The following is a 27,444-nucleotide window of genomic DNA, read 5'->3' as shown; positions in this document are numbered from 1 at the left end:
TTATGTAACGTAATAACTCACCCTTAAGGAAGGCCAGCCGATATCCTGAGGAACTATGGCACCCTCGCTCGAGGTGATAGAACTTCCGGTGAATGTACGATGATCGACGACCAAAATTCAGGATATAGTTTCATCGTCGACAAAAATAAAGTATCATCGAAGGAAATTTCTTCTTTTTAATTGCATAGACAATTTTTAATTATCTATTTAATCCGATATCGAATCGATTCGACACAATAAAATGGACGAAATAATTCCCATTGAATCGACATGACAAGATCGACGAAAATACATTCAAACGATCTGAAAAAGAAAAAGAAAAGAAACAAAAAGACGATAAATAAATTTCAATTTGGACGTATTTTATGTAAATAAAAATAATTTTGTATTATTACATGGTTACTTTCTTTCTTTGGAATGGATTTTGAATGATATGTTAAATTTAATGTTAACGACGTTGTAATGATCCCGGTTACAGTCAGTATTCAGTTTGAAATAAAATCTAACAGTAAGTGCACTTAAAAACCTTCTTCAGTGTAAATACGGTAAAAGTAACAAACCCGATAAGAGATATCTGATTCCAGTGACTGCACTAGCATCTGCCATCGCATAATGGTATTTTACTAATATATCCTGTCAAATGAAAATAACAATCCGTTTGACGTATTCGAGCTAAATGACGTATCACGTATATCTCAATTTTTCCAGATTCTTTGTCTATTTCTTTTTTACTTTTCCATTTTTTATAAATCAGGGAAAGACAATTTTGGAAATGCGATCGATCAGAATATACAATTGCATTACATTCGATTATATATATATATAATATATGTATATTATATATATATACATGTAAAATATACTATTTGTGTACATGGAACAAAGTATATAAAAGTAATACTATGTTATATATATCTAAAATTATTTTTAAATTATATAATATATATATATATATATATATATATATATATATATTTAATAATTTAATTGAATAATAAATTAATTAAATAAAATAAATTTATAAAAAAAATGTATAAATAAAAAAAATATATATATATATGTATAATGAATATTAAAAATATAATAAAAATTTTCTTCTTACCAAAAATACAAGTTGATTCAAAAATATTTGATATATGAATAAGTCGAAGGAACTGATTCGACGTATATATATTTGAATATTTAATTAAAATGTTAATATTCACGAAAGATTTTCTTTTCACTTTTCTATCTTTCAACATTTAAGCTATAAATTAATTCGTTCGTTCGTTTCTTCGTTTTTTTCTTTTTTTTTTTACTATTATAGAAAACACGAGAAAAATTCCAAGTTCGTGAAAATGTTATAGCCTTAAAATATCAAAATGTCGTGAAGGAAGACAAATTGTCTCAAAAATCGTACACCCACGAAGATCACCTTGGCCTCTATTTGTATCCGTAAATCATCATCGACACTAACCACTTTAAAATATTAATGTAATAATTCTTCATAAAACGATGATATTTAACGATCTACTTGATCAACGAATTCATTATTTTCCATTATTTATCCATATATCTTATTGTTAATTAACCTTATCTAAAAACTTTTTCATTGTATTTTGACAAATTATCTTTTATTTCTTTACTTCTTATTTTTACTCCCTCTCTCTGTCTCTTTCCCTTTTTTTGATTTTTTTCACTTCAATATTAAGGCTGTTTATCATTCCTAATTTTATATCGATTTACAACAACAATGAGAACAAACGTAATTCTTGATCAATTTTGATGAACAAGATTTCAATTTAAAGACGAAGATTTAATTTCTGACTTAGATTTTTTCGAATTTAAAAAAAAAGAAAAAATATTTCCGTGATAAAAACTATTCTCGAGAAGGCATTATTTTTTAACAGAATTCTTTTTCGAAGAAAAATTAAAACTTCTTCAAACGTTCGAAAAAGCAGAATCATGGATTAAACTTTCGACTTGAAAATGGGACTCATACATCGAAATCGATCAATAATTATACCTGTTCTCATTGTTAGCGTAAACCGTTATAAAGTCAGGAATGATGAACAGCCTTAATATAAGAAATTTAGTATCGAAAGATAACGCGGTCTTAGTTTTTCTTTAAAGAAAAAAAAGATACAGATCGCGCCATCTGGTCGAAAAAAAATTAACCCTTTTCAATGTCCCATTCTGTAAATGCACAACGATGACGTATATACGTTTTAATTATTAACAGGTTACATTATTTATTGGTTATATCATTTTTTTTCCTTAATTATAAGTAAATATAATATTTATTATATATATATGTATATATATATATATATATACATATACATATACAAATATAATATTATTATAACGAGTAAAAAGCTAACATAACTGAATCGCGCGAAGTTAAAATAAATTGGGATTAATTCAAGTTCAAATAAACGTTAAAATATGGATACTACGTGCGTTAACATAATCATTAATATATCCCATTGAAAATAACATATATAATTCTCTGTTAATGTTCTTTTCGTCCAAGGGTTATTTTAATTTTCATTTATAAAAAATATGTTAATATATAATTTGAAAATGGCATTAAAAACAAATATTTGATTTATCCGATTACGTCGAGGTAATAAATATTAAACAGTTTGGAAGATAATGGCGTTTCCCGACGATTATCCTTTTTTTTTCTTTCCTTTTTTTTTTTTCTTTTCTTTTCTTTTATTGTTTTTTACTATTTATTTCATTACAATCGAGAAGAAATATTTAACAATTTCCTTTGAGATATAATAATAAAAAGAGAGAGATAATTTTCTTTAACAATAACGTTTATTTTTTTTTTTTTTTTTTCGTATTTATTATTAATAAAAGCTTTATGTATAAAACGCATCTGTACATTCGTAATATCATTAAAGATCGTATTCAGTCTCTCTACAAACCAATTACGAACGGGCCTATATTATTTTATCATTATAGAATTATGTTATTCGAGCATATATGCGTATCAGAAAGTGATATATATATATACATATATATATATATATATATATATATATATATATATATATATATATACACACATATATATATACATATATATATATTGAACATAAAAGCGCATGGTACAAGAACATAAAACTTATCGCGTGTCTATTTCAAATTCATATTGACAATTTGTAATGCACTTTCTTCTTCTTCTTCTTCTTCTTCTTCATCGTTTTTTGAAATCGCACAAATTACATATGTTTTCATTCATAATTAGTGAAATCCTATTAATAATCATAATATCACAATAATCATGTTTAGGAAACAAAAATAATGATCTATATAATCCTGGCACGATAAAATAGATGATTAGTATATTACTTGATATACATTAGTCGGATACGTCAATTTAAAAATTAAGGAATATAAATTTCTATCGTTTCTTGTCGTATTCTTATATATAAAATAAAAGAAATAAAAATGCGTTCGCGCTAATATATTCGTTGCAGCAATTTGGAATTAAAATTTCGTCAAGATTTTACTGTCAAAATTAAAATCTACTTCCATGAGAGAATTTCACTTCATCCTTCGATTCTTTGGTTAGCAAAGTATTATCGTTACTTGCTCTAAGAAAAAAAAGAAAAGAAAAGAAAAGAAAAAAAAAAAAGAAGAAAAAAAAATCTATCTCGGCAAATTATGAAAATCCTTAGTATCTATAAAAGTATGTCTCTTTCTCTTTCTCTTTCTCTCTCTCTCTCTCTCTCTCTCTCTCTCTCTCTCTCTCTCTCTTTAAAGTGAGTTCTATTCGCTTTGTACTCTACGCTAAGAAAAGTATTTCGTGGAATTATCTAAATTTCATGTGTCACGCGTTCAAATTCATTTTAAATTAAAAGGAACTGTTTTTTTATGAGATAAGTAATTGGATTATAAAAGATTCGAAATATTTAACAGCACGAAAATAAATTGTTGCATTGAATAAAATCCATGTTGATTGCACACGATCGTTGTATGAGAACAACGAATTGTATATCGTGCTTTACGATTATTAGCATAAACTAAGTTGAAAAAGAATCATCCAATGTTAAATTACCAGACGAATTTCTGCTATCGGGTGATTGCATTGCAATATATCGTTTACGTAAAATTTCTTGTAAGTCATTGCACGGACTATTTACACGTTTCATTTGTAATGGCCGACCTCCAGGTGACCTAAACGCATAAAATCATATGATTTAACATTAACAATGTACTCTTGCATCGTTACTCATATAAATTTCAATCTAATACTTTTATTTACCTTGCGATCGGCCTCAATTTAACTTTATCAATGTCTTTCAATATATCACCCATTGATTTCTGTGTATTTAATGGCACTTTTTTACGATCTTCAATTTTGTGATCTTGTAAACTGGCCCTCCTCGCAATGTGCGGAGTTGAAGGTGGTGGAAGCGGTGGTGGTGGAGGCGGCTGAGATTTAAAATCTTTTTCGCTGGACAATGATGCAGCTGATGCATCTATAATGCAGATTTTTTTTTTTTTTTTTTTTTTTTTTTTTTTTATTTTTTTTTTCCCCTACCCCAATGAAAATATCTCTCCTTCTCTCTTTTTCTCTTAATAGGTATGTAATAATATTAAAGTTTATAGAGATGTATATTATATATAATACTTACACTGCGATTGTTTACTACTTTTAACTATTACCGATATCTGCTCTCTGAGCTCTTGTAATTCTTGTTCTAAAGCAAGTAAACGAATTTCAGAACCAAAACTAATTGGTTCCAATAAATCCGGTCTGCTACCTAATAACCTACCACTGTGAACATAATACCAGAAGTATATTATTTATTTGATAAATATAAAATAATTTATTAAAATAATCGTACTTACCTTGCAGGCCCATAACCATTCGAATCAACATAATCATTGCTGGTTTCCTCATTAATCATAGAACTTGTCATAGAATGAAGAGGTGTTACGCTTACATAGATTTTTGGAGGTGGCCTTAAAGGTAAAAATGATCCAATTCTGCGAACGATACTCCTTCTTTTACCATAATATTTAGGTGCTTCACCCATCTAAAATTATAATTAATTTAATCTGTTTTTAAAAGGTATCTAATTGTTATACAACTTCTCGTTACGTTCCAATTAAAAAGTTTACCTTCTTTAAAAAGAAAAATATTTAGGTTATCGTACGTCTATTTGTTAGAAGAATAGAAAGGGAAAGAATAAAAGCTCACCTTTGAATTTATAAAATGTTTTTTCGAAAAGTTGTTACTTTTAAGTTCCAATTCCAATACGATACATGAACACGTGTAAGATATCTGGCAGAGTACATCAGGGTCATTCGAAATTTAAAACGAAAATAGCTTCGTTACATCGACGCGCGGCCAACATGCAATGACTGCACAACGACAGGTTGTTGAAAGCAACGTAACCAAGCGAAACAAAAAAGGCATAAATTTTATTATATGAATTCGAAATTCGTGATACATTTGATATCACTGATCAATTAATATATATTTCACAATGCTCGAAATATTATGACGAAGTATAACGCATTATTTCTATATATTATTAATATATACAATTTTTCTACGATCATTTCTCGGTGACTTTATCGATCGTCGATAATTATGCAATTTTTAGTTTATTTTTTTCACCCTACGGGGCGTTAAAGTTGATTTTTCTTTAAAACAGTTACTTCGTCTTCGATAAACACAATAAATTCGTAATATTATCAGAGAAGTAAATTTGGTCCCTTTCGTAAAGTTTCATATATAATTCAATAAAATTGTGTGTGTGTTTTTTTTAAATCAATAACATGTGGAAATTCGTAACGCGAGGCATTCGTGAAACATTAGAACGACGCTTAGAATGCCGTACCAATATTTATTCCCAAATTATTCGAGGCAATAATACCAAGAATGAAGTTAAAAAAAAATCATTGCCATGCAATCAGGAATGTATCGGTACCAGTTATTCCGCATATAATAATAAATTTTGTGAATCCACGAGATCTAAGGGTGCAAAAGATAATAATGAAGGTACCAAATGGAATACCAAACATAATTGGGCCGAAGCAGTTGGCTGGGTAAGCAGAGAAATTTCTTAAATATTATATTAATATAAATGATTTAATAATTGTAATACAAATGTAACGTCGATATTTTTCTTAATAATAATATAAATATTTTTAATTATAATATAAATATATAATATAAATATAAATCGACAATTAGATATCCTAGATATTGATGATATAATAATTAAATTTCTGTTAAGAATAATTATATCGAAGTTTGACTATTAAATAACAATATGATATAGATTAATATTGAATGAAACGTAATATTTACTTTCTTGCAAAAACTTGATCGATATCTATATAATAATGTAATTATTATTAAATGACATTATGTGATCAAATTACATATTAATTATAAATAATTATTTTGGAATCGTCCAAATGTATATATGCGTTTTTGTAAAACACACGTATACTCGTACACACGTACGAGCATATGTGTGTGTATGTGTGTTTGTGTGCGTGTGTGTGTGTGTGTTTGTGTGTGTGTTAGGATAATTAGTAATTAAATTTTTTTTTGTATCCTTTTTACAGTCTAGTGTATTGGCAGTTGGTTGGGTAGTCTGTCAGTCTTTATGTTTCCACAGAAGATTTTTTAATAAAGATAAAAATGAATTATTAAACTTTGAAATATCACTATTATCCAAGGCTCGCATATCTTATCTCTTTAATGAAATATTACATCTACAACCAAAAAATATATTACCTGTTACTAATTGCATAAATACAACTAATAAGTATATTAGTAAAGAAAAGACCAATGAAATTGAAAATAAAGAGATATTTGAAAAATCATTTGGGCCTATCACAGTCGAAGAGGTAAGAATGCTGCTGTTAAGACATTATGCACTCTGAAGCTTACTATTGCAAATTGAAATATATTATTGATTAAAAAGATACATATATATATATATATATATATATGTATACTTTTCTTATATAAACTATATTGAATTATAGTTATAAAACGGAAAAAATATTTTATTCCGAAAAATCTAACATTTGTTCTGTAAAAAAAAGTACATGTATTTACGTATATCTTATGTGTAGTTGTAAATAAATACTTAATATATATATATATATATGTATATAATAAAGCATTTATGTTAATTATCTTTTTTTTTTTTTTCTTTTTTTTTGTGTGTGTAGTTACAGCATTATTTGTGTAGTATTCCCATGTTAAAAAGAATTTTTATATGTCATCATATATTCTTATAACATTCTAATTAATTTTGTTTTTTTGTTTTTCCTAAAATTAAGTTTAAAAAAAAACTTAATTTTCTTCCCTCTCATCTACTATCTCCTATTTTTTATAAACTTTTTCCTTAATGATTATTAATAGTTTATTTATATATAAAGAATTATCGAAAAAGTAAAAAAAGAATGAAAATATTTATAAATCATGAAATAATGTGTAGTATTTAAAATTTTTCAAAAAATTTGAAAAAATTTAATGTTACGTTATGATTTTTTACAATGATTTATAAAAAAACAAAAAAATAAAAAAAGAGAGATAAAAAATAATAAATCTTGGTATGTATATTGAAATTGTATAAAACATTTATGTTTTTTATATCCTTATAGAAATCTATATAATTATTGTATTTTTAGGCCTTCGACAAAGCTGTAGATGAATTAAATGATGTTCATAAATTAGTTATGGGAGAATATGAATTGCATTTTGGTTTAAAAGCACTCGATGAAAAGCGTTACAATGATGCTATGAGACATTTTTCAGCCGGGACAAAATATTCTTCGGTTGAAAGCATGTTTAATCTTGGTCTGTGTTATGAATTAGGACTAGGAACATTGATAGATCATGCAAAGGTACATTATGTTTGAAATAACAACTATATTTTTAATTCGTAAACAAAATGTAAATAATTGTATCAAAAGGGAAAAAAAATTTACAAATATTAATTTTATAGGCTGCAAGGTACTATGATCAAGCGGCAAAACAGGGTCATGCAGATGCAATGTATAATTTGGGAGTTTTTCATGCTCAAGGGAAAGGTGATCTTATTTTAGATTTGGACAGAGCACGTTTATACTTTAAAAAAGCTGCACAATTAGGTCAGATTCAAGCACAACAAGCGCTTGATTTAGAAAATATTACAGTACAATCAAAGAGTAATGATAAATATTCATTAAAAGTTGATGATTTCCATCGTGAAAAATCTCCTAAGAAGCTACTTTCAAAACTAGCAAATTATACCAATACATATAATAACCAATCGCATGCTGAATGTAATACAAACTCATCTAAATGCCAAAACGTAGATAAAGTTAAGAATTCCACAGAAATATTTTTAGATTATTTAGGATTAACAGAACCGAATATAGTTCCAGTTACAATTAGTTTAGATGAGTGTAGAGTACAATGTTAAGTATTTACAGTACAAAATACTTAAATAAAATGCAGTATAATCCTGTAATATTAAGAAATGTATATTAAAAAAAAAAAATAAGTTTGAAATATTTCATCTATTGCTCTAAGATATTCTCTTTCATATTTCATGAATGTGTTTATATTTTATGTATTTTATAGATTACATAAAATATTTTTTAATTTATACAAGGCTTTTTTAAGACTTAACATAATCTTAATTAAATAAGTGTAACATTTTTGTAAATATTAAAAAATATACTGATATGGCTGTGCGATACAGAGAATAACATAGAACTTTAATTTCCAAAAAAAAAAAAAAAATAATGATGTAGTAATGTATATTTAAGAAAATTTTGTCTAAAGAGAATATTTTTATTTGACTAAATAAAATTAGAAATATTTTCTATATATAATTATATTATTTATATATATCAAATTTGAAAAATAGTAAACATCATTATTTTTTTTATTATTCTAGATATAATTAAATATATAAATGCGATAATTTTTATGTATTTAAAATTAAAAGATTCTATATGATAAAATAAGAATAATATCCCAAATCTTTTTCTTTATAATTATCATGAAAAATATTTTATATTTTTATATAATATTTGAAGTTATTATTGTGTTTCACCAATGTGCATCATGTTTCTCAACAGTTTTTTTAATCAATTCTAAATGACTAGCATACAAATTTAGCTTTGCATCAATGTCCATCCATCTTACGTTACAAGCATCATCTCCAGCCGTTAAAGGTAATTGTCCAAAAGTATTGTTATCTTCGTCATGAAAATTTAAAGCAACAGTTTCTATCCAAGCGTTATCTGTATTTCGGGGATCGTCAACGTAACCCTTATAAATTTCAATTCCGTTTGTAAAAAATAAATTCATATTTGCTTCCATCTCATTGCGTTTGGTAAAATCATTTTCTAATAAATTCATAGCTTCTTCCATAAATTCTCGTTTCAATGTAACAGATATCATTTCTCCTGGATCTACCATACCTCCGGGTATTGCCCACTCTTTGCAATCTCTTCTCTGAATAGCTACAAATTGTAATACAGGTTTATTCGTAGTTTCATTTATTTCTAACATATCATTGTTATCTCGTTTCCATCGTGTAACGATTGGATCTGCCGCATGATTTGGTCCCCAACGACCTAAAACACCTCTTCCAACAATGCCTGTTCTACCAACAGGATTTAAAGGATAACCATCTTCATTTATAACATATTCTCCCATATAACTTTTACGATCTATTTTTCCTATATAAAAGATTAAATAGATTGAAATAGATAATATTTAAAGTATAGACTATGTACATGCATATAAGAAAAAATATATTTTTTTTACTTATTATATATATATATATATATATATATATATATGTTCCATTAATCTATCATAACCAATAAAAATTAAAGTTTCCTTTCTTTTCATTAAAAACATTCTTGCCATTCAAAATAAAGAGTATAATAATTGTCTTGTATCTTAGGAATAATATTCGTACCATCTATTTTATTCCATTTCGGTATGAAAGAGACACTTCCAATTTCTGGATCTGCCCAAGGTTTGTTTTGTATACTAGGTGCTGTATATTTAATTGGTTCATATTCAGGATATTCAACATTCCATGGTACTTTATTCTCTTGTACTTGAAATCTTTTAATGTTTGAATGCGGATAAAATCCTTGTCTACATTTTTGATGAATCATTTTTATACATCTACCGTACATACGTGTAACGATATACCTGTTTTTATTTATTGACAAATGATAACCAATAATTCTTCCTTTATTATTTTCTATTTGATCCTTATGTTTTTCATAACATATATACTTTGTTTACTTGCCAACTTATATATATATATATATATATATATGTACACATATATAAAATATATATGTATGTATGTACAGTATAAATCATACAAAATTATAAGCAATCAATTTAAATGTATTTTATTATATATCTTAGATTGAAATGTCTCACTTGTTTTAATATATATGTATAATACATGCAAAAAAAATACCATATAAAAATAATAATGTTACACACACATTATATTAAATATAATACTATATCATATAAGAAATTTCTATTGCTATTAATTTATCCGTTAAAATGATATCCTTCATTATTATTATATTTCAAATTGTTCAACTGACTTTTTTGTTTTTTGTACATTTTCATGACCTTCAAAAATGTTCATTTATCCGACAGTGTTTCCACTTATACATAATTTCTGAAGAGAAGATACGTTTGTTCAGTGACTAATATCATATCGTGATTTCCTCGAATTAAAATATTCTTAATAGAGGTAATATAATTGTACGAAGAATTTCGTTTCTACGTTCTAAAAAAAAAAAAAAAAAAAGAAAAAAAAAGAAAAAAAAAGAAAAAAAAAAAGCACTACACAAGTACTTTGTCATCGAACATCTTAGTACTAGTTACAATTTAAAAATGAGCTCGCGAACGATGCTCGAACGAATCAGCTTTGTGAGAAGTGATATTTTAAAATTGGAACGATAAGTCTCGAAGTTTTATGAAATATAACTTTCACGTCATATTTTGTTGTTCAAATGATATATTAAAAGAAAAGTAATTTTGTACGTTGTTGTTATTAGAAAATATATAAAGTTATTTTTCTTATTTTCATTCAGTTACTTTTTATCTTAGTATTAATAGTAACGGATTTTTTCAGTCAATACTTACGTTAGCCCTGTTAATAAAATGTTTCGTCCAATTAAGTAAAAATAAAATATATTCTTTTTCTCTCTTTCTCTCTTTTTTCTTTTTTTTTTTTCTTTTTTTTTTTTTTTTTTAAATAAACATATAAAGCAGTCGAGTTAACACATATGGCAAATGGAATGATCTGTCGGTAATTAAAGTTCATACGTATAAGTAAGATGTGACATGGGTGTATATGTATAGTGTGTTCACATTTTTAAAACGTGCTCTAAGTGATATGAAAAAGGAAAAAATTGCATTGTAATCGAAAATCTAATAATTTTCTTTATTCGTTAACAATAAATGGCAATGACTATTTTAGTACGTACAGTTCGCAATGCATGCAAGTGCAGATGTGAACATTGGATTTGCTATGTTAAAAAAAGGTTATGTTGCCCCGTTTTGTTATATGGATAATATAGTCTATCATAGAATTTTTAAATAATACGAACACTAAAGTTTCATGAGCATTAAGTTTGGAATAATGAAAGCTTGAATATAATAATGTGAGCACATCAAGAAACATTTATTACGGTCTATAGATTTTTATACGCTTACCTTATGTAAAAATATTGTTACATTATTTATATACTCATTACAAAAGATATTATAATTATCTAATATAAAAATGTGAAAGTATACCAAACTGATCATCTGTTTAATTAATTAGAAGAAGGTTCGTCTCTTATTTATTATTAATATAAGTAATAAGTATATTAATAATAATAAGTTGATCTATATATAATAATATAGTAAGATATATCTCGTCTACTCTAATAATATATTTATATAATATTATTACATAAAGTTTAAAGTCTGTGCATTTAATTCTATAGAATAATAATAATTATTTCGAAAATTAATAATTTTTTTACTTTAATGATATTAATGGAAATATAATCTATGTGCCGATTAAGATTAATTGTGAATAAACGCAAATAAACGTCAGGCCTTCTTCAACATTATACGCATAGAAAATGTGAAGACTGGAACTAATATGTACCATTATATTATTGCGTATGGATTAGTATTATCTCCAAATGATTAATTTATAAAAGTATATTGTTTACAAATATTTAGGTATTTGTATAATATATTCTTGCGCATTTGATATATATTAAGTATGAAATTGTCCATTTAACAATTAGAAATATGGTATCAAGAACTATTAAGTTTAATGCATAAGTATCAAAGAGCACATATATTTTGTGATCAGAAGAGTAAAAGAATTTTTAATCTGTACTATTACACATCATATACAAAAAAAATGCAATAGTAGTGCAATTGTTTCTTTATACAAAACACTGGAAGTACTTAATGCATATTATGCATAAATTTAAAGCTGTTGAGAATATATAATTCTTCCAAAACGTGGTTACTTGTTAAGTTTTAGATACATACATTGAAAGTCAGTTAACCATGACTGATATCACCACTCAAGATCTACAGCAATTAGTTATCTACTTCTCTAAGAATACTTATAAGGCTAAGGATGCGGATAGCGAAGTAATTATTTATTATCTCTATTATTATATATTAATTATGCATATTCCTATTTCTATATTTTTTTAATATCTCTAAATAATTTTTTTAACAAACTTGAGCAATTTTTATTTTCAGAGTCAAGCCATTATGCAACGATGCCTGCTTCTTAGCGATTTAGATTATACTCATTCGATAATAAATAACAGTGGGGGTGATCTAAGTGCACATTACCCAAGTCATCTTATTATATTAGAATATGAAAAATCCAGAAATCCTACTACATGCGATACACCACCACCACTGCCACGCACAACAGAGACTATATATGAAAGCATGTATGATCCTATTAAACTAAAGGAATTAATAAAAAGCGCTAGATTTGCTAGATGTCGTTCAAGATTTCCACTGCCTGTAATACTTTACAAGGGTAGACATGTATGCAGATCGGCAACATTATCTGGTGGACCAGAAATTTATGGTAGATCGGGATTAGACTATTTGTTTGCAAGTAACGAAGGTGTAGTTTCTGTCCACGAGCAAGTAGATGAAGCATGCGGGGGAGACTCAAGGCTTAGCGATTGGCAACTATTTGACAAAGTTAGACATCAAGACATAAAACTTTTGAAGACTCTTAATGTAGGAACCATCATCGATTTAATGGTAGAAAAGAAGAAAGTCAAATTTGGAATGAAGTAAGCTTAAGATTTAAATTAAAATATAATTTTTTTAATCTGCATGCATTTCTTTATGATATCAAATTTAATACAATGAAAGGCTCGTTTTGGAAACTTTACAATTTGTTAAGTATGTGCATTCTTTTCTATAATTTAAAAAACAAAATAAAAAAAAAAGGAAGTAATACTTAGGATTATAGTGCACATTTATTTTATGCATAATTTGATGTCAATAATATAATCTGTTTAATGTAAAAAAAATTATGACTTCATTTTCTGAAATAGGAGAAACTTGAAATTGTTATTAAGTGTATATTTGATCTATGGAAATAAGTTATTTATATTTATATATATATATATATTTTTTTTTTTTTTTTTTTTTTTTTTTATATATTAATGATTCTTCTCCACAGACACTGTAAAGTTTCATAATAGTTAATATAGCATGTATAGTCTGTTTTACCTTGTGAATCCTCTTTTAGAGGCCCTTAAACAGAGCTCTTTTGTTCGGTACTCAGCGTAACTTCTTCAGAGAAGGTAGACAAAGAGAAGAGGTATGCTGATTTCGCCCTTATTTCCTTGCCATATCCTGGGTGTGAGTTCTTCAAAGAATTTCGAGAGAATGATTATTGCGCCAAGGGTTTAGTGTTTGATTGGTCTCAGACTTATGTGGATGCACAAATTGGTATACCTGAAGATTCAATTTCTTGTCAGTTTCGAATAAATTGGGAACAATATCAAGTTTGGGATCTTATAAAACTAACTCAAAATTATTTAAAACTTATTTTGAGGTATTTGAGCGATAGTAGTAGCGGAATGCTGATACATTGTATTTCAGGTAATAAATAAGTCTTTGATATTCCATTTGTTATAACTTTGCCTTTAATATATGCTATATTAAAGCTATACTTTAATTACAGGCTGGGATAGAACTCCTTTATATATCTCATTACTGAGAATTAGTTTATGGGCCGATGGTGCTATACACACATCGTTGGATGCGTACCAAATTCTTTATTATACAATAGCATATGATTGGATGCTTTTTGGACATGATTTGCAAGATAGATTAAGTAAAGGAGAAGAAATCTTTTTTTTCTGTTTCTTTTTTCTGAAGTATATTCATGATGAAGATTTCAGTATCAATCGTCATAACCGTTCTAAGCATCCTGTTTTACGTAATGACAGTGATTCACAGTTGGATAATGTAATGTTTGATAATGAATCTATCGTAACTCTCAGTTCAGTCAGTTCCAACTTAAGTCTGAATAGTTGGTGTAGTTCTGTTAGTCAGAATAGTAGGGATAGTCAGGATAATAATCCACCAGCTGTGTTTCAATGTGCCTCTGGAGACAACAGTCAGGAAGAATATCATAGTAATGGGTATACTTGATTTTTTAAATTTTATAATTTCCTTAATAAAATAATTGATTTTAACTTCTTTTTAATATCATTATTAATTAACATTTAAATAAATAAATAAATATATCATATATATGTGATCTTTGTTTTACAGAAATGTTGTACAATTTGCATTTTACCATTCTCCAAATAAAGAAGCACACGGATCTCGATCCCCTCTTCCTCCTAACAGAACATCTCCAGTTGCTGTACCTGTACCAGGTCGTCTTCGACAACGAAATGAATCGTCTTCTTCTGGTGGTTCATGGCAAATGATATCTGGAACTGGAAGTTTACGCGGTTCGACAACTGCCAATGCACCTATTGCAGATGCATTAACTTCTTCTAACTTGGCTTGCAGAAATTTGTGTGAAACTTTTGGACATACATCACAAGAATCTAGTACAACTATAATAGAAGATGAAGCATGCTCGTCGTCACCAGTACAGTAAGTTTTCAAAAAAAAAAAAAAAAAAAAAAAAAAGAAAAAAGAAAGAAAAAAAAGAAACAAAAAAAAACATTTCTATGTAATCGTTTACTCATTGAAAATGTATAGGTATGTACGCTCGTATGTATTCATGTATAATATAACTAATATATAATGTGTGAATTATATTTTTTAGAACTCGCAAAGATAGACTGCAGTGTTTAAGAACAATATTTTATAGTGCTTATAAACATACTGGATTCCGTATGAAAGATAATTCTGAACCAGGAGGTTTAGGTCAAATAATCGGCAATTTTGCAGAGAAAGTAGGAATCCTTTGATGTTCAACATACATCTTTGTGACTAATATGTCATTAATCATCTTCCGCGAATCATCAGTTTTTCATTATTGACTTTTTTCTTTAACTCAGAAAATTTTTCAAATTATTAAAGAAAAATCAAATAAAATATTTGTATATTATTGTTTATGTGGACAATGTATTGTTATATGAAGTACGGTGTGTATACACGTAATACAAATAAAAGTTAATATTTTTTTATGTATTTACAGCATATATATATACATATATATATGAATATACAATGATTCTTCTTTGTTTAATGGATTTGTAGATATATTTGAAATAATTATATAAACCTAGTTCTCAGCTCATTTTAACGAGTTTTACTAATATTCAATATATTGCACAATACAGCTTTATCATAAAAAAAAAAAAATGTTTCAATGTCATTTACTTATAAGCAAAAATCAAAAATTCGAATTTTATAACAAAAATATTTTATAAAAATTTATATAATTTATATATTGTATTATAGATTCATTAAATATACTATTCTTTGGGGTGGAACATTTTCTCTACAAAAGGGACATTGTGGTTTATTACGCAACCAGTTACTAATGCAAGGCCAACAAAATGTGTGACCACAGGGAGTTGCAGTTGTTGATATTGCTTCGGTACACAATTGACAGTTTTTATGAACATCTGTTTCCGCTAATTTTATAAGCTCTTCGTTATCCTTTTGCTGCGATTCATTTTGCCATATTCTTAATACAGTTTGCATTAAAGTTATAATACCAAGTAGCCTTAAACCCCAGCTAACTTTGTCCACTGATGAACTACCATAAACCTTAGAAATTAATAAGTCATCAAAATATATTAAATAGTTATTCATTCGTATTTAATATTATAATAATATAATATAATATATTTTGAAAAAAAATTTACCTTTCCATAATCTATTTTAGTTAATCTTTTACCTAAACTATAATATCTACCAGAGATATAAAAGAAACCTTTATGAATTAATACAAGTAGAGGTATTATTGACTGTAATCTTGTTAAAATCAAATTAAACAATTTAACCGATTGCTCTGTTAATTGATTACGAGGATCATTAATATATCTTTGTAATACACCCAATTCTTTTAATAATATTCTTTCCCCAAAATATTCAAGAATCATACTTATAATCCTTGCCTAAATAAGAAAGAAAGAAAGATAATTAATTAAATATCTTATTAAATAAATCTTTTTTAATAAAAATTAATTCATATTTTATAAGAATATATACATTTAAAGATGGAACGGTATAATTTTTAATATTAGCTTGTACGATCCCGGTATATTCTTCGCCTAAAGTTTGATTGCCCGTTCCAGACGTGAAAAGAAAATATATCAATCTAGCTGGGATATCAGAAATTACATATTTAGATAAGGTTCTATAATTCTTAAAGCCATGTAATAAATTGTAAATCTTTTCTTGTAATAATGATATAAAATCCATATCCCTTTGATGACTCCTAAGTATTTCTGCTTGATTGGCATATTTTAATGTTCTTTTTTGATGATATTCTGATATATCCTGATCTTCCCGAATATCCATTGTATTTATTAACCTATATAAATGAAAATATATATTTTATTTGTATTTTGTATCGTCATATTTCAATATGATTTATCGAGTATTACAATAGAAGTATATGTGATAATCTTAAAAATATTACAAGTATTTTTCTTCATGTAATAAGAATTGTCAATTTAATTATAATAGATGATGCTTAATATCGATAAAAAACAATTTAATTGTTTCAAAATATTTAAAATTACATATATTTAAGATGCAAATATTTAGGACTTTGTATTTGAAATTTTTTTTTTTTTTTGTAAACGCACAACTAACCTTTTACATGAAAACTACTGACGTTAAAAAATATGATAATTTTTCTTTTGGACAAGATTTTTTGTATGTACATATGCATATATATATATATATATATTATTTAAAATTATCTATTATTTAACGTAACATATATGTATTATGATAGTTAAATAACTTTTGTATAAATATGATTATTATATAATAAGTATTTTTACTAATGAAAATTATTTTATTCAATAATATTTTTAAGAAACAACAATGTCATGGAGATAATAATGTTAATCTTTCTAAAAGAGTTCAAAAGAATTTAGAAAATATTCCTTCTGACAAATTTCAAATTATTGCGATTAGAAATTAATTCGTTCAAATTCCGTAAGCGCTTGAGTTGCAGAAAATATATTCTTGGGTTGGATTTACTATAAAATGTTAAAAGTCATTGATAACAGTGCTTACATACGTATGAAAAATTAAAAGAAATTCAATCGATGTCTAATTTTCTTTTTTTCTTTTATATTCTGTGCATAGATAAATACATAAAGTCAGCGAAAGAAATCAATTATGATTAATATTTACTTATTTCTTTAAGTAACGTGATATTAAAGGAACAGTCCAAAGTATTTACACTTAATGCAACAACAATGGAACACAATTTAAATAATCAATATAGTGATTATCAGAAAAAAGTATGGCTATATATATATATATATATATACACTATACATACATAAAATGATAATTTGACAAATTCATAGCTTATGAATGAAAACACATACTGTTTGGAGTTTTCAATTGTTTTTATTTTTTCACATAATTTTCATCAATTGCACATCATGCACAATACTTCTATCTTTTTATACTATCTTACAAATTTGTTTCTTAAAGTTTTCCAAAATAATTATTTACTGTAGCAACGATCATCGATCACTAATAAATTTGTTCAATTTTAGAAACAGACGAAAAGTTAAATTTCCTTTTTCAAATGAATTACAAATGACAATGAACAACTTGAAAATTTTAAGGTTATACATAAAACAGATGTCACTTTAAGACACGTCAATGAAGTTAATAACATTATCACCATCTATGAATGATTCCTTGAAACTTTTTAAAAATTGTCCTCTTATATAAATGTATCCTAGAGAGTAATGATACGAAGTTGGCCATATAAGTTGGTTCATCGATATTTCCATAGTTAGCAACATTGTTGCAATTGTTTGAAATAACGGGATGATACAATATCTTGTTACATTAATATGGAAATAATATCGTAGTTTATTCGAATTGATAGAGAATTGTCTTTTTGAGAAATTATTGTAAGAGAAAGAGAAAAAGGAAAGGGAAAGAAAGGAAGAAGAAGAAGAATAAGAAGAAGAGAGGAAGAAAAAGGTAAAAGAGAGGAAAAAGAAATTCCCTAGAACAAATATTCCAAGAAAGGGATTGCAATCGGTAAAGGAGGAAGAAATTAATCGATTGCGTCGTCGCGAGAAACGGTGGATGACGGCAGGACGATCGCATTGAATAGATAGAGGGCCATAGCAGCGAAGAGCAGAAAGACATCGCCCTAGATAACGGTAGAATCGTGCGCGCTGCTGTCGCCTTGCCTCTCTGCTCAGGCTCTGCTCTCGACGGTGTAATATTTTGCGAGGAAGAAAAAGTGGAAAAGCCGCGAGAACTCTGTTCGGTTTTGGAATTAAACAACAAAAAAAAAAAAAAAAAAAGAGGAAAAAGGAAGGAAACAAAAAGGAATATTAAGGAAAAAAAATAATAATAATAAATAATAATAGTAACAACAATAATAATAATAATAATAATAATTAAGAGAACATAAAAAGGAAGGAAGAATTTAAGTCCATCGAGAGAGAGAGAAAGAGAGAGAGAGAGAGAGAGTGCGAGAGATAGATAGAAGACTTCCAGCTCATAAGTGCGCGTGTGTTTTGTGCTTGTGTGTGGGTGTAGGTGCGTTCGCGTGCGTGCGTGCGTGCGTGCGTACGTACGTTCGTTCGTCGTTCGTCGTGCGTGCGTACGTGTGTGTGTGTCCCCGTTCGTCGTTCTCGGTGGTGACGAGGACAAGGTGGAGCACGACGAGAACGGCGGTGGGCAAGGTGGAACGTGAAAAAAGGAAGACGGAAAAGAACCTAGGGATAAACGTGACAGTAATAAAAGTGACTAAGAGGAAAAATAATAGAAATATAATAGCTGCTGCCAATGGTGGATCCCTTTTCCCCCTACTACTACAACAAGAAGCTTTTCGCGAGTTTCACGCGCCCCCTGACACCTTTGGTCTTCCTTCTTTCTCTCACTCTCTTTCTTTCTCTCTTTCTCGTTTTTTTCCCTCCTTTCGGTTTTGCCTTCCGCTCTCTTTCTCTTCTCTCTCAGTTACCGACCGTACCGCGACCCTCGATGACCCTGCAACCGTGCGCCGAGGAATCGAACGGCGAGCCAGAAAACAACTAATAGCGCTGCGTTATATCCTTTCGTAAATCGGGATACGAGTGTGTAAAGGCACGCTGGGGGAGAAAGAGGGAGATAAGAAGAACGAGGAGATAGAGAAGGAAAAAAGAAAGAAAGAAAGAAAGAAAGAAAGAGAGAGAGAGAGAAAGAGAGACGTAGAAGAAGAGGAAACGAGTGAGAGGTACGGCTAGAGTCAGAGAGAAAGATAGAGAGAGAGAGAGAGAGAGAGAGAGAGAGAGAGAGGAAGATCGAGTGTGCGCGCGCGCCTGAAGGAGAGGGAGGAAGAGAGAGAGAGAGAGAGAAAGAGATAGTTAGATAGAGAGAAGAAGAGAAGTGAAGAGAAGAGTGGAGAGGAGAGAGAGAGAGAGAGAGAGACTGAGTGAAGAGAGGGAGGGAGGGAGGAGTAAGAAAGAGTCGTTGGACTCTCCTCCATTAGCCAAAGAACGGATACGTCGTTGGAAGCGGAATCTAGGAGCGTCTCCGAAACGGCGTACACGAGGTAAGCTTTGAACGGATTGACGTTCGTACTACACTGCAAGCGTCAAATGCGCTTTCTAAAAAAAGATCCCCGTTCGAGTCTCCCAACCGGGCCCCCCTTCCTCTCTGTCTCTCTTTTTCTCTCTCTCTCTCTCTCTCTCTCTTTCTCTCTTTCTCTCTATCTATCTCTCTTACTTTCCCCCTCTTCATAACCTCCTCTGGTAGTGCTGCCTGCCTGCCTTCCATCGCGAGCTCTCCCGTGGAACCATGATCGTGGCGTGGCATGCTAACCGCCGACCCCTGCCGGAAATCGACGAACGCCGGTCTCTCCTCCTTTGCCTCTCTACCCCCACCCCTTTTTTGTCACAGAAAAACCACGGCGAGAAAGCAAGAGAAAGAGAGAGAGAGAGAGAGAGAGAGAGAGAGAGACATGAACGTTCCGAAAGCATTCGCTTTCGACATTTTCTTTACCAACAAGATCCATCGTGTGTTATCGATTACTCATCGTTTAAGATTTACATTAGATCATGATATACTCCTTTCTTTTTTCTGTTTTTTTTTTATCCTCGTTATCTTTCTTCTTTTTTTTTTCTTTTTGTGTTTTTGTTTCTCTCTCTCTCTCTCTCTCTCTCTCTCTCTCTCTCTCTCTCTCTTTCTCTCTCTCTATCTCTCTGTCTTCACGAACGTACGCTGCCTTACAAATCTTTCAACAGTGAACATATTTTATTCTTTTTTTTTTTTTTTGCTTTTTTATTTATTTTTTTATTATTATTATTATTATTATTATTATTATTATTACTTCGAGTCAATTACTTCGAACTTGGACTCGGATTAAACACGGCGCGCGTTTCGAATTACATTCGTTCGTTTTAAACGAGTTGGAGGACGTAATTGCACCACGAAGGGAATTTGCTTCTTCTCGTACGTTCTCGACTATTTTCACGCCCGATAAACTGTGTCGCTCGATTCTTGTCAATGAAAGAGAAAAGAGAGAGAGAGAGAGAGAGAGAGAGAGAGAGAGAGAGAGAGAGAGAGAGAATAATAATATTTTTAAAATATTCGCTAGAATGAAAAATTCAATATTTAAGGAATAGAGTTATATATTATTTTTCGTTCGTTCAATGTTTTACTTTAATTTCGAACAATCTTCAAATTAGATTTTATTTTCATGCGAAGATAAATATTAAATACGTGAAAAGAAAAAAAAAAAAAAAAAAAGAAATATATTATCTGTATCTATCATATATTACGTCATCCACATCGAAATGATATTTCGTATTTGTTATTAAATTTTTCAAGAAATATCTCGTATTAATCGGAAAATCAATGTTCTTCAATCAATCATCGAGATTTCGTTTTTTAAATCGGTTAACAATCTCTGTCAAAGTATCAATGATATTTTTTACATGCTCCGTTGTGTTTCAACTCATCGTGGATATTTCCTATCGTCTGTCTGCGCTTGCGCACGAGAACTCGATTAAAAGTTCCATTCTTTATCGTTACAAATATTTAGTCTGTTATTCATTTTTTACTCCTTTGTATATATCTCTGTACGTATTTTTCATGTATAATTATAAATCTGGGTTAACATAAATGAGGATAACTCGAAACAAAGAAATAGAAAAACTTATTGTGTTATTTATATGTTATTTACAATCTTTGTATTTACAATTATTATAATATCAATGGTAATAATAGTACATGATACTTTCATCTTATTTTTCTATACATTTATATAGCGTTATGGCATAAATGCACAATTGAATTTATTTTTAAAACGTAAACGTTGTTAAAATCTATTTATAATTTTTATAAATCTGTAACATGTTTTTCTAATCAATGACCTCATTTAATAATTAATGATTCTTCGTACTTTTAGATACACAATTCCTTGTTAATTTTAATATATGATATGTATATACAATAACATTTGTGTATTTTTGGAATGTAAAAAAGAAAAAGAACCTTTGTGTACTATAATTAATTCCATGTATCTATTTTTATCTTTTTATTGTTAATAATGCTGTCATGTACTATATCCAATGTTTTTATGTCAATTTAACAAATAACATCTTATGTGCGGTTGTAATTAATTGCACTTGTACATCTGCACCTTCATTATTAACAAAGATATATTACATATTATTTTCATTTTTTTTTACTTAAATCCAATCTAAGAAAGAAATAATATTTTGATGATTTCTTTTGCCTCAATTAGAATAATAATATTTTGACTTTTAATCTAAATTATCTTCATTTCTCCTAGTCGTATATTTTTGCTTACATATTATTACGCCATGAAAAATTAATTTGTCAGTCGCGTTGCGTTTAGCTGAAGAAATATTTAATTATTATAGTACGGGTTTGTAGAATCTAAATAGAATACTTTGGATTCTACGACGTTGTTAGAAGCATTATAAAATATTATGTAAATGTATTGTCAATAAAATTTACGCTGTACAATCTTTACGCTCTGTAAAATTTAATTTTTAGGTTGCTGTTCTATGTTTATTACCCATTAGAAGTTTAGTTAGATAGTTAGATAGTTAGATAAGTAGATTTGCATGAAATGAGGTTATTTGATGGAATCAATAACAATAACAATAACAATAACAATAACAATATAAATATAAACAAATATATACACATATATACATATATATGTATATATATGACATGTAATGTATATACATACATATACATACATATACATACATATACATACATATCTATATATATATATATATATAATATATAAATAATATAACATATCGCCTACCGTCGGAAAATCTGTCTATCGTACTGTATCTCGCGATTGAATTCTCCAGAGTGAAAGGATTAACTAAAGTATCAAAAGAAATATATATATACACATACACATACACATACACGCGCGCGCTTTTATTTAGAAATATACAGGTGACCTTGAAAACTTTGAAACCGAGAAAAATTATCTCCTCGTTGCTTTTTTTGCACTGTTTGCCTAGATTCTTTTTTTTTGTCATTATTATTATATATTATTGATTATACATGTATTATATACACACGTATATATATGCATATATTCATATATTATATTCATAATATGTATATTATCAGGTCTGTCAAATTAAATATGAACAAAATAAAAGATCAATGAAGCTTTTTTTTTTTTACTATTACTTGTACTTGCATGAACTAATTAATTTTCGTGGACTTCGTTTATATAAAATTGTTGATATTAAATGAAGAAATAGTTAATCATTCTTTTTTTGTCTATAGTTTTCACTTAAAGCGAAATTGCACCAAAAATAAAATTAAAAAAAAGAAAAAAAAAAAAAGAAAAAAAGAAAAAGAACTTTCCACGGAAATATTTGTACTATCCGCCATTAACGATAATTGAAAGAGAGTCTATACACGCGATTCGTATGATGTAAATCGTGCCGTTGCTTTGTATTATCAGACGTTACATCATATCCTGCCCACCTCTTATCTAGTCAGGATATGATCGTCTACGCGACACAGATTCCACGCTAGCTCTGATCGCTTTTCTTTTATTTTAAAAAATCCGCCGTTATCCTTTTCATAGATATTGTAATTACGTTGATGACATCAAAGTATATTTCAACTATCTTGTTGTTAGAAATACCTATTTCTATGTATTTTATCTACAAAATATTATTGCTTTTATATCAATTTCTCTACTTTTTTATTATTATTATTATTATTATTATTATTATTATTATTTCTTCTTTTTTTTTTTAAATATTTAAAATCAACGTAAAAGAAAGGTTATGACACGTAAAATTTTTTCAATGACAGTGTATATTATTATTTCTTGTAAAGTTTAATACAATGATATGAAAAGAAAAAGAAGAGAAGAAAAAATAATATGAACGTATTGTGATTCGTAATAAATTAAAATCTAATTTTCGATATAAAATTTCGAAAGGAAATATTATGTTTACAAAGATGGCGACGAGGAAATAAAAATAATTCGGATAAATAATTTGGACATAATTTTGCCGGTTATGAATTGATAAAAAATAAAAATTATAAATAAATAAATAAATAAATAAATAAAAATTATAAAGAAATAAATAAATAAATTCTAGTATATACATGTGACCGTGCGCGTCTGTCTCTCTGTGTATTTATATATCTCTCATTGACTTTTGGTGCATTCGAATAACAGAATCTGGGTATATAAGCGGGACTTCGAAAAACAGAGAAAAATGGGGACTTTGCTCTTTTTATTCTTTCGTTCGAGAATGACGCATCCCTGTGACACAGTTTTACACAATGGAACAGTCAGGCTGCTTTTAACGAGAGGCTTCTGTATATAGCACTCTTTATCATTCTTAAAGGACGGCGCCCATGCATGCGCGCTTATTTTTAATCGCCGTTGAAAATCTGCGAATGTGGAACGTCTTTCATTTTTATTAAATGTATTATATCTGTCTCTCTATCTCTTCGGTGAGATAAATATTTTAATCATATTTTTTTCGAACAATAATACTAGTCGAAGTTTGGATCCAAAGTTTTTGGTTGATATCAAAATGTCAATTATTTTTTTAATAGAGACTTTTAAGGTTAGTTTTTCCTTTCTTTTTATCCTTTTTATCAGATCGTAAAAAATTTCTTAACCTTGTAGTTAGTTAGAATCTGATTAAAAAAAAAAAAAGAAGGAAAAAGAAAAACAAATTAAAGGTAATCTAAAAAGTCTCGACAAAGAATAATCGATTTTTAAAATCACCCAGAAACTTTTAGCCCACCTTATATTTGTACATACACATACACATACACATTGTCAGTGAACGCGTATCGATCAAATTATGCGCAACTGTCTAACAATAGAAATAGTATAAAAATAAACTAGTAATGGTAGTCTCTTTTTTTTCTTTTTTTTTTTTTTTTTTTTTTTCGTTTAGATTGTAAATATTTGTATCTTGAGATATAAAATAAAGCGATCGGAAAATGATTAAGAAAAATTTATGAAATTATGGTGAAAAAAAAAAAAATTGGTTATTCATATATATGTATATATATATATACATACATACATATATTGTTGAATTAATTTTGTTTCAGATCCTCTTCGCCATATTACTATATATAGAAAGAGAGAAAACGTGGCGGATTCGGCGATCACTTGGCTGTGACAACGTGCACAGATACATAGATAGAGCAAGGAAATGCGTGAATATAAAATAGTAGTATTGGGCAGTGGAGGTGTAGGCAAGTCCGCCCTCACTGTCCAATTTGTCCAAGGAATTTTTGTTGAGAAGTACGATCCTACGATCGAGGATAGCTACCGTAAACAAGTCGAGGTCGACGGTCAACAATGTATGTTAGAAATTCTAGACACAGCTGGAACGGTGAGGATTCATAACTTTTGTTATAAATGTGTATTTTATATATATATATATATTGTTTTATTATTTTTTTTTTCTTCTATTCACTTTAAAACAACCGGTTTTCGTTAATGTAGCTGTTTTATTACGTACACACACACAGACACACACACATACGTACGTACGTACGTATACATACTATTCATTAATATAGAAACTGTAACGTAATCACAGCGCGTATATGCGTTTTATTTGTCTCTTTAGGAACAATTTACAGCCATGAGGGATTTATACATGAAAAACGGACAAGGATTCGTTTTAGTATACTCGATAACGGCACAATCGACGTTCAACGATTTGCAAGATCTGAGGGAGCAGATCCTGCGAGTAAAGGACACAGATGATGTGCCAATGGTGCTTGTGGGTAATAAATGTGATTTGGAGGATGAAAGAGTAGTTGGCAAAGACCAGGGCGTCAACCTTGCCCGGCAATTTAATTGTGCGTTCATGGAGACCTCTGCCAAAGCCAAGATTAATGTGAACGATGTAAGTTTCCCCCCTTCGTTTTTAGTATATTTCTTTCTTCTTCTTCTTCTTTTTTTTTTTTGTTTTCTTTTCTTTAACTTTTCCTATCATACAGAAAGAAAAAAGTGATTGAGAAAGAGAGACTATCAATTGTTACCAGTGCATTTAAATTTTAAGGTCTCTTAAATCTATTTTCTTTTTCTTTTTTTTTTTTTTTTTATAAAGTTTTTCACAAAGTAGTAACTATTTAGTTCGTCAAAAGAAAAAAGTAAACTAAGGAGGCCTTAGAACTTGAATGTACCACGTATATCTACAAACTATATACGGATGGGATTGTGTTTACAATGAAACGACCCGATATTTTTTTTCTTTTCTTTTCTGTGTAATAAAATTATAAATGATATTATATAATTGTTGTTGTTCTTTTTATTATTATTATTATTATTATTATTATTATTATTATTATTATTATTATTATTACAGATCTTCTACGATCTAGTTCGACAAATCAATAAAAAATCACCAGAAAAGAAGATGAAGCAAAAGAAGAAATCGCTGTGCCTACTTCTGTAAGATTTTTATATGGCAGTGTCCATATTTCTTCTGCATTGAAATATACCAGTGGAAGATGAAAGAGGAACTGGCGGTTATAAAAATACTAGTGACAAGAAGGGGGCTGATAAGATGATAAAATAATAGCAGAGGAACTAAATAAAAGGAGATATGATGATTTGGGTGGTTGTAAAACGAGAAAAGACAAAGACGCTACGTATGGAAAGAGAGCGCTGGGGAGAGAGAGAGAGAGAGAGAGAGAGAGAAAGAGAGGAATGTAACAAACAGGAGAATATGATGTATGAATGTGTGCGTGCATCCTATGTATGTATGTGCGAGAAATAGAAAGAGAGAGAGCAAGAGAGAGAGCGAGAGAGAGAGTGAGAGAGAGAGAGGAAGATAGATAGAATGAGAGAAGAATGAAAGAAAGATTGAAAGAAAGAAAGAGAGAGAGAGAGAAGAGCGAAAGAGAGAATGAGCGAGAGAGAGGGAGAGGGAGAGAGAGGGAGAGAAAGAGAGAGAGAAAATGAAGAAGCGTGAGAGAGACAAACCAACGGGAAATATTGTATATATGTTGGATCCCGGGTTGGCTCGTGTGCACGCGCAACAATAGCGCACAAAATAGTACGAGAGACCCCCGTGGTATTGGTTATTATCATTGTAGGAGTTTTGCATTAAAAGAAAATAAATGAATAAATAAATAAATAATTAAATAAATAAATAAAAAAAAAAAATAATAAAAAATAACAAAAAAACAATTAATTA

General features: G+C 28.5%; 6 protein-coding genes across 18 annotated transcripts; 3 read left to right on the top strand and 3 right to left on the bottom strand.

Moving 5' to 3' along the window:
• Positions 1-2,789: 2,789 nt before the first annotated feature.
• Positions 2,790-5,503, bottom strand: LOC124424269 (mitochondrial fission regulator 1-like). The gene is made up of 5 exons (XM_046963073.1): positions 5,204-5,503; positions 4,852-5,039; positions 4,635-4,777; positions 4,262-4,478; positions 2,790-4,173 (listed from the first exon to the last, which is right to left on the bottom strand). Exons 2-5 carry the CDS (start codon positions 5,037-5,039, stop codon positions 4,020-4,022), a joined length of 702 nt encoding a protein of 233 aa, XP_046819029.1. The 5' UTR covers positions 5,204-5,503; the 3' UTR covers positions 2,790-4,019.
• A 145-nt stretch (positions 5,504-5,648) lies between these two features.
• Positions 5,649-8,724, top strand: LOC124424268. Of its 2 annotated transcripts, XM_046963071.1 has the most exons (4): positions 5,649-6,057; positions 6,586-6,870; positions 7,663-7,878; positions 7,980-8,724. In XM_046963071.1, the coding sequence occupies exons 1-4, from the start codon at positions 5,788-5,790 to the stop codon at positions 8,436-8,438; spliced, it is 1,230 nt and encodes a 409-aa protein (XP_046819027.1). In that variant the 5' UTR covers positions 5,649-5,787; the 3' UTR covers positions 8,439-8,724. The 2 variants fall into 2 exon arrangements, with proteins under 2 accessions (XP_046819027.1, XP_046819028.1); XM_046963072.1 differs by lacking the exon at positions 6,586-6,870.
• A 281-nt stretch (positions 8,725-9,005) lies between these two features.
• Positions 9,006-11,212, bottom strand: LOC124424104 (ADP-ribose pyrophosphatase, mitochondrial). The gene is made up of 3 exons (XM_046962674.1): positions 11,159-11,212; positions 9,954-10,195; positions 9,006-9,708 (listed from the first exon to the last, which is right to left on the bottom strand). The coding sequence occupies exons 2-3, from the start codon at positions 10,177-10,179 to the stop codon at positions 9,074-9,076; spliced, it is 861 nt and encodes a 286-aa protein (XP_046818630.1). The 5' UTR covers positions 10,180-10,195; positions 11,159-11,212; the 3' UTR covers positions 9,006-9,073.
• On the top strand, positions 10,190-16,136 carry LOC124424101 (myotubularin-related protein 14). Of its 6 annotated transcripts, none has more exons than XM_046962662.1 (7): positions 10,190-10,763; positions 12,561-12,679; positions 12,794-13,350; positions 13,851-14,170; positions 14,253-14,715; positions 14,849-15,181; positions 15,357-15,668. In XM_046962662.1, exons 2-7 carry the CDS (start codon positions 12,593-12,595, stop codon positions 15,499-15,501), a joined length of 1,905 nt encoding a protein of 634 aa, XP_046818618.1. In that variant the 5' UTR covers positions 10,190-10,763; positions 12,561-12,592; the 3' UTR covers positions 15,502-15,668. The 6 variants fall into 6 exon arrangements, with proteins under 6 accessions (XP_046818618.1, XP_046818620.1, XP_046818619.1 ...); XM_046962664.1 differs by lacking the exon at positions 10,190-10,763 and adding an exon at positions 11,223-11,324 and having other exon boundaries at positions 15,357-15,669; XM_046962663.1 differs by lacking the exon at positions 10,190-10,763 and adding an exon at positions 11,331-11,849 and having other exon boundaries at positions 15,357-15,669.
• On the bottom strand, positions 15,807-18,952 carry LOC124424103 (peroxisome biogenesis factor 10-like). Of its 6 annotated transcripts, none has more exons than XM_046962668.1 (4): positions 18,420-18,952; positions 16,754-17,078; positions 16,408-16,659; positions 15,807-16,309 (listed from the first exon to the last, which is right to left on the bottom strand). In XM_046962668.1, exons 1-4 carry the CDS (start codon positions 18,503-18,505, stop codon positions 15,992-15,994), a joined length of 981 nt encoding a protein of 326 aa, XP_046818624.1. In that variant the 5' UTR covers positions 18,506-18,952; the 3' UTR covers positions 15,807-15,991. The 6 variants fall into 6 exon arrangements, with proteins under 6 accessions (XP_046818624.1, XP_046818625.1, XP_046818627.1 ...); XM_046962669.1 differs by lacking the exon at positions 18,420-18,952 and adding an exon at positions 18,115-18,413; XM_046962671.1 differs by lacking the exon at positions 18,420-18,952 and adding an exon at positions 18,245-18,413.
• Positions 18,953-19,159: 207 nt separating this feature from the next.
• On the top strand, positions 19,160-27,120 carry LOC124424105 (ras-related protein Rap1). Of its 2 annotated transcripts, none has more exons than XM_046962677.1 (4): positions 19,160-19,973; positions 25,340-25,626; positions 25,867-26,148; positions 26,611-27,120. In XM_046962677.1, the coding sequence occupies exons 2-4, from the start codon at positions 25,444-25,446 to the stop codon at positions 26,698-26,700; spliced, it is 555 nt and encodes a 184-aa protein (XP_046818633.1). In that variant the 5' UTR covers positions 19,160-19,973; positions 25,340-25,443; the 3' UTR covers positions 26,701-27,120. The 2 variants fall into 2 exon arrangements, with proteins under 2 accessions (XP_046818633.1, XP_046818631.1); XM_046962675.1 differs by lacking the exon at positions 19,160-19,973 and adding an exon at positions 20,087-20,291.
• Positions 27,121-27,444: the final 324 nt, after the last annotated feature.

Source organism: Vespa crabro, chromosome 5 (assembly GCF_910589235.1).
Source record: "Vespa crabro chromosome 5, iyVesCrab1.2, whole genome shotgun sequence".
Lineage (NCBI taxonomy): Eukaryota > Metazoa > Arthropoda > Insecta > Hymenoptera > Vespidae > Vespa > Vespa crabro.
Note: the sequence above shows the minus strand (reverse complement) of the source record. Positions and strands in the feature narration are given on the sequence as shown.

Coding starts and splice junctions, on each gene's coding strand:
- LOC124424268 (XM_046963071.1), top strand. CDS start 5,788: ATGTGGAAATTCGTAACGCGAGGCATTCGTGAAACATTAGAACGACGC. Junction 6,058..6,585: donor GGGCCGAAGCAGTTGGCTGG/GTAAGCAGAGAA, acceptor TCCTTTTTACAG/TCTAGTGTATTGGCAGTTGG. Junction 6,871..7,662: donor GGCCTATCACAGTCGAAGAG/GTAAGAATGCTG, acceptor TTGTATTTTTAG/GCCTTCGACAAAGCTGTAGA.
- LOC124424103 (XM_046962668.1), bottom strand. CDS start 18,505: ATGGCCAACTTCGTATCATTACTCTCTAGGATACATTTATATAAGAGG. Junction 17,079..18,419: donor CAAGGAATCATTCATAGATG/GTGATAATGTTA, acceptor TCATTTATATAG/GTTAATAAATACAATGGATA. Junction 16,310..16,407: donor CTAAAATAGATTATGGAAAG/GTAAATTTTTTT, acceptor TTAATTTCTAAG/GTTTATGGTAGTTCATCAGT.
- LOC124424269 (XM_046963073.1), bottom strand. CDS start 5,039: ATGGGTGAAGCACCTAAATATTATGGTAAAAGAAGGAGTATCGTTCGC. Junction 4,479..4,634: donor AAGTAGTAAACAATCGCAGT/GTAAGTATTATA, acceptor TCTGCATTATAG/ATGCATCAGCTGCATCATTG. Junction 4,174..4,261: donor AAATTGAGGCCGATCGCAAG/GTAAATAAAAGT, acceptor TTATGCGTTTAG/GTCACCTGGAGGTCGGCCAT.
- LOC124424101 (XM_046962664.1), top strand. CDS start 12,593: ATGACTGATATCACCACTCAAGATCTACAGCAATTAGTTATCTACTTC. Junction 12,680..12,793: donor CTAAGGATGCGGATAGCGAA/GTAATTATTTAT, acceptor TTTTATTTTCAG/AGTCAAGCCATTATGCAACG. Junction 15,182..15,356: donor TGCTCGTCGTCACCAGTACA/GTAAGTTTTCAA, acceptor TATATTTTTTAG/AACTCGCAAAGATAGACTGC.
- LOC124424104 (XM_046962674.1), bottom strand. CDS start 10,179: ATGTACGGTAGATGTATAAAAATGATTCATCAAAAATGTAGACAAGGA. Junction 9,709..9,953: donor GAAATGGAATAAAATAGATG/GTACGAATATTA, acceptor TCTTTTATATAG/GAAAAATAGATCGTAAAAGT.
- LOC124424105 (XM_046962677.1), top strand. CDS start 25,444: ATGCGTGAATATAAAATAGTAGTATTGGGCAGTGGAGGTGTAGGCAAG. Junction 25,627..25,866: donor TTCTAGACACAGCTGGAACG/GTGAGGATTCAT, acceptor TTGTCTCTTTAG/GAACAATTTACAGCCATGAG. Junction 26,149..26,610: donor CCAAGATTAATGTGAACGAT/GTAAGTTTCCCC, acceptor TTATTATTACAG/ATCTTCTACGATCTAGTTCG.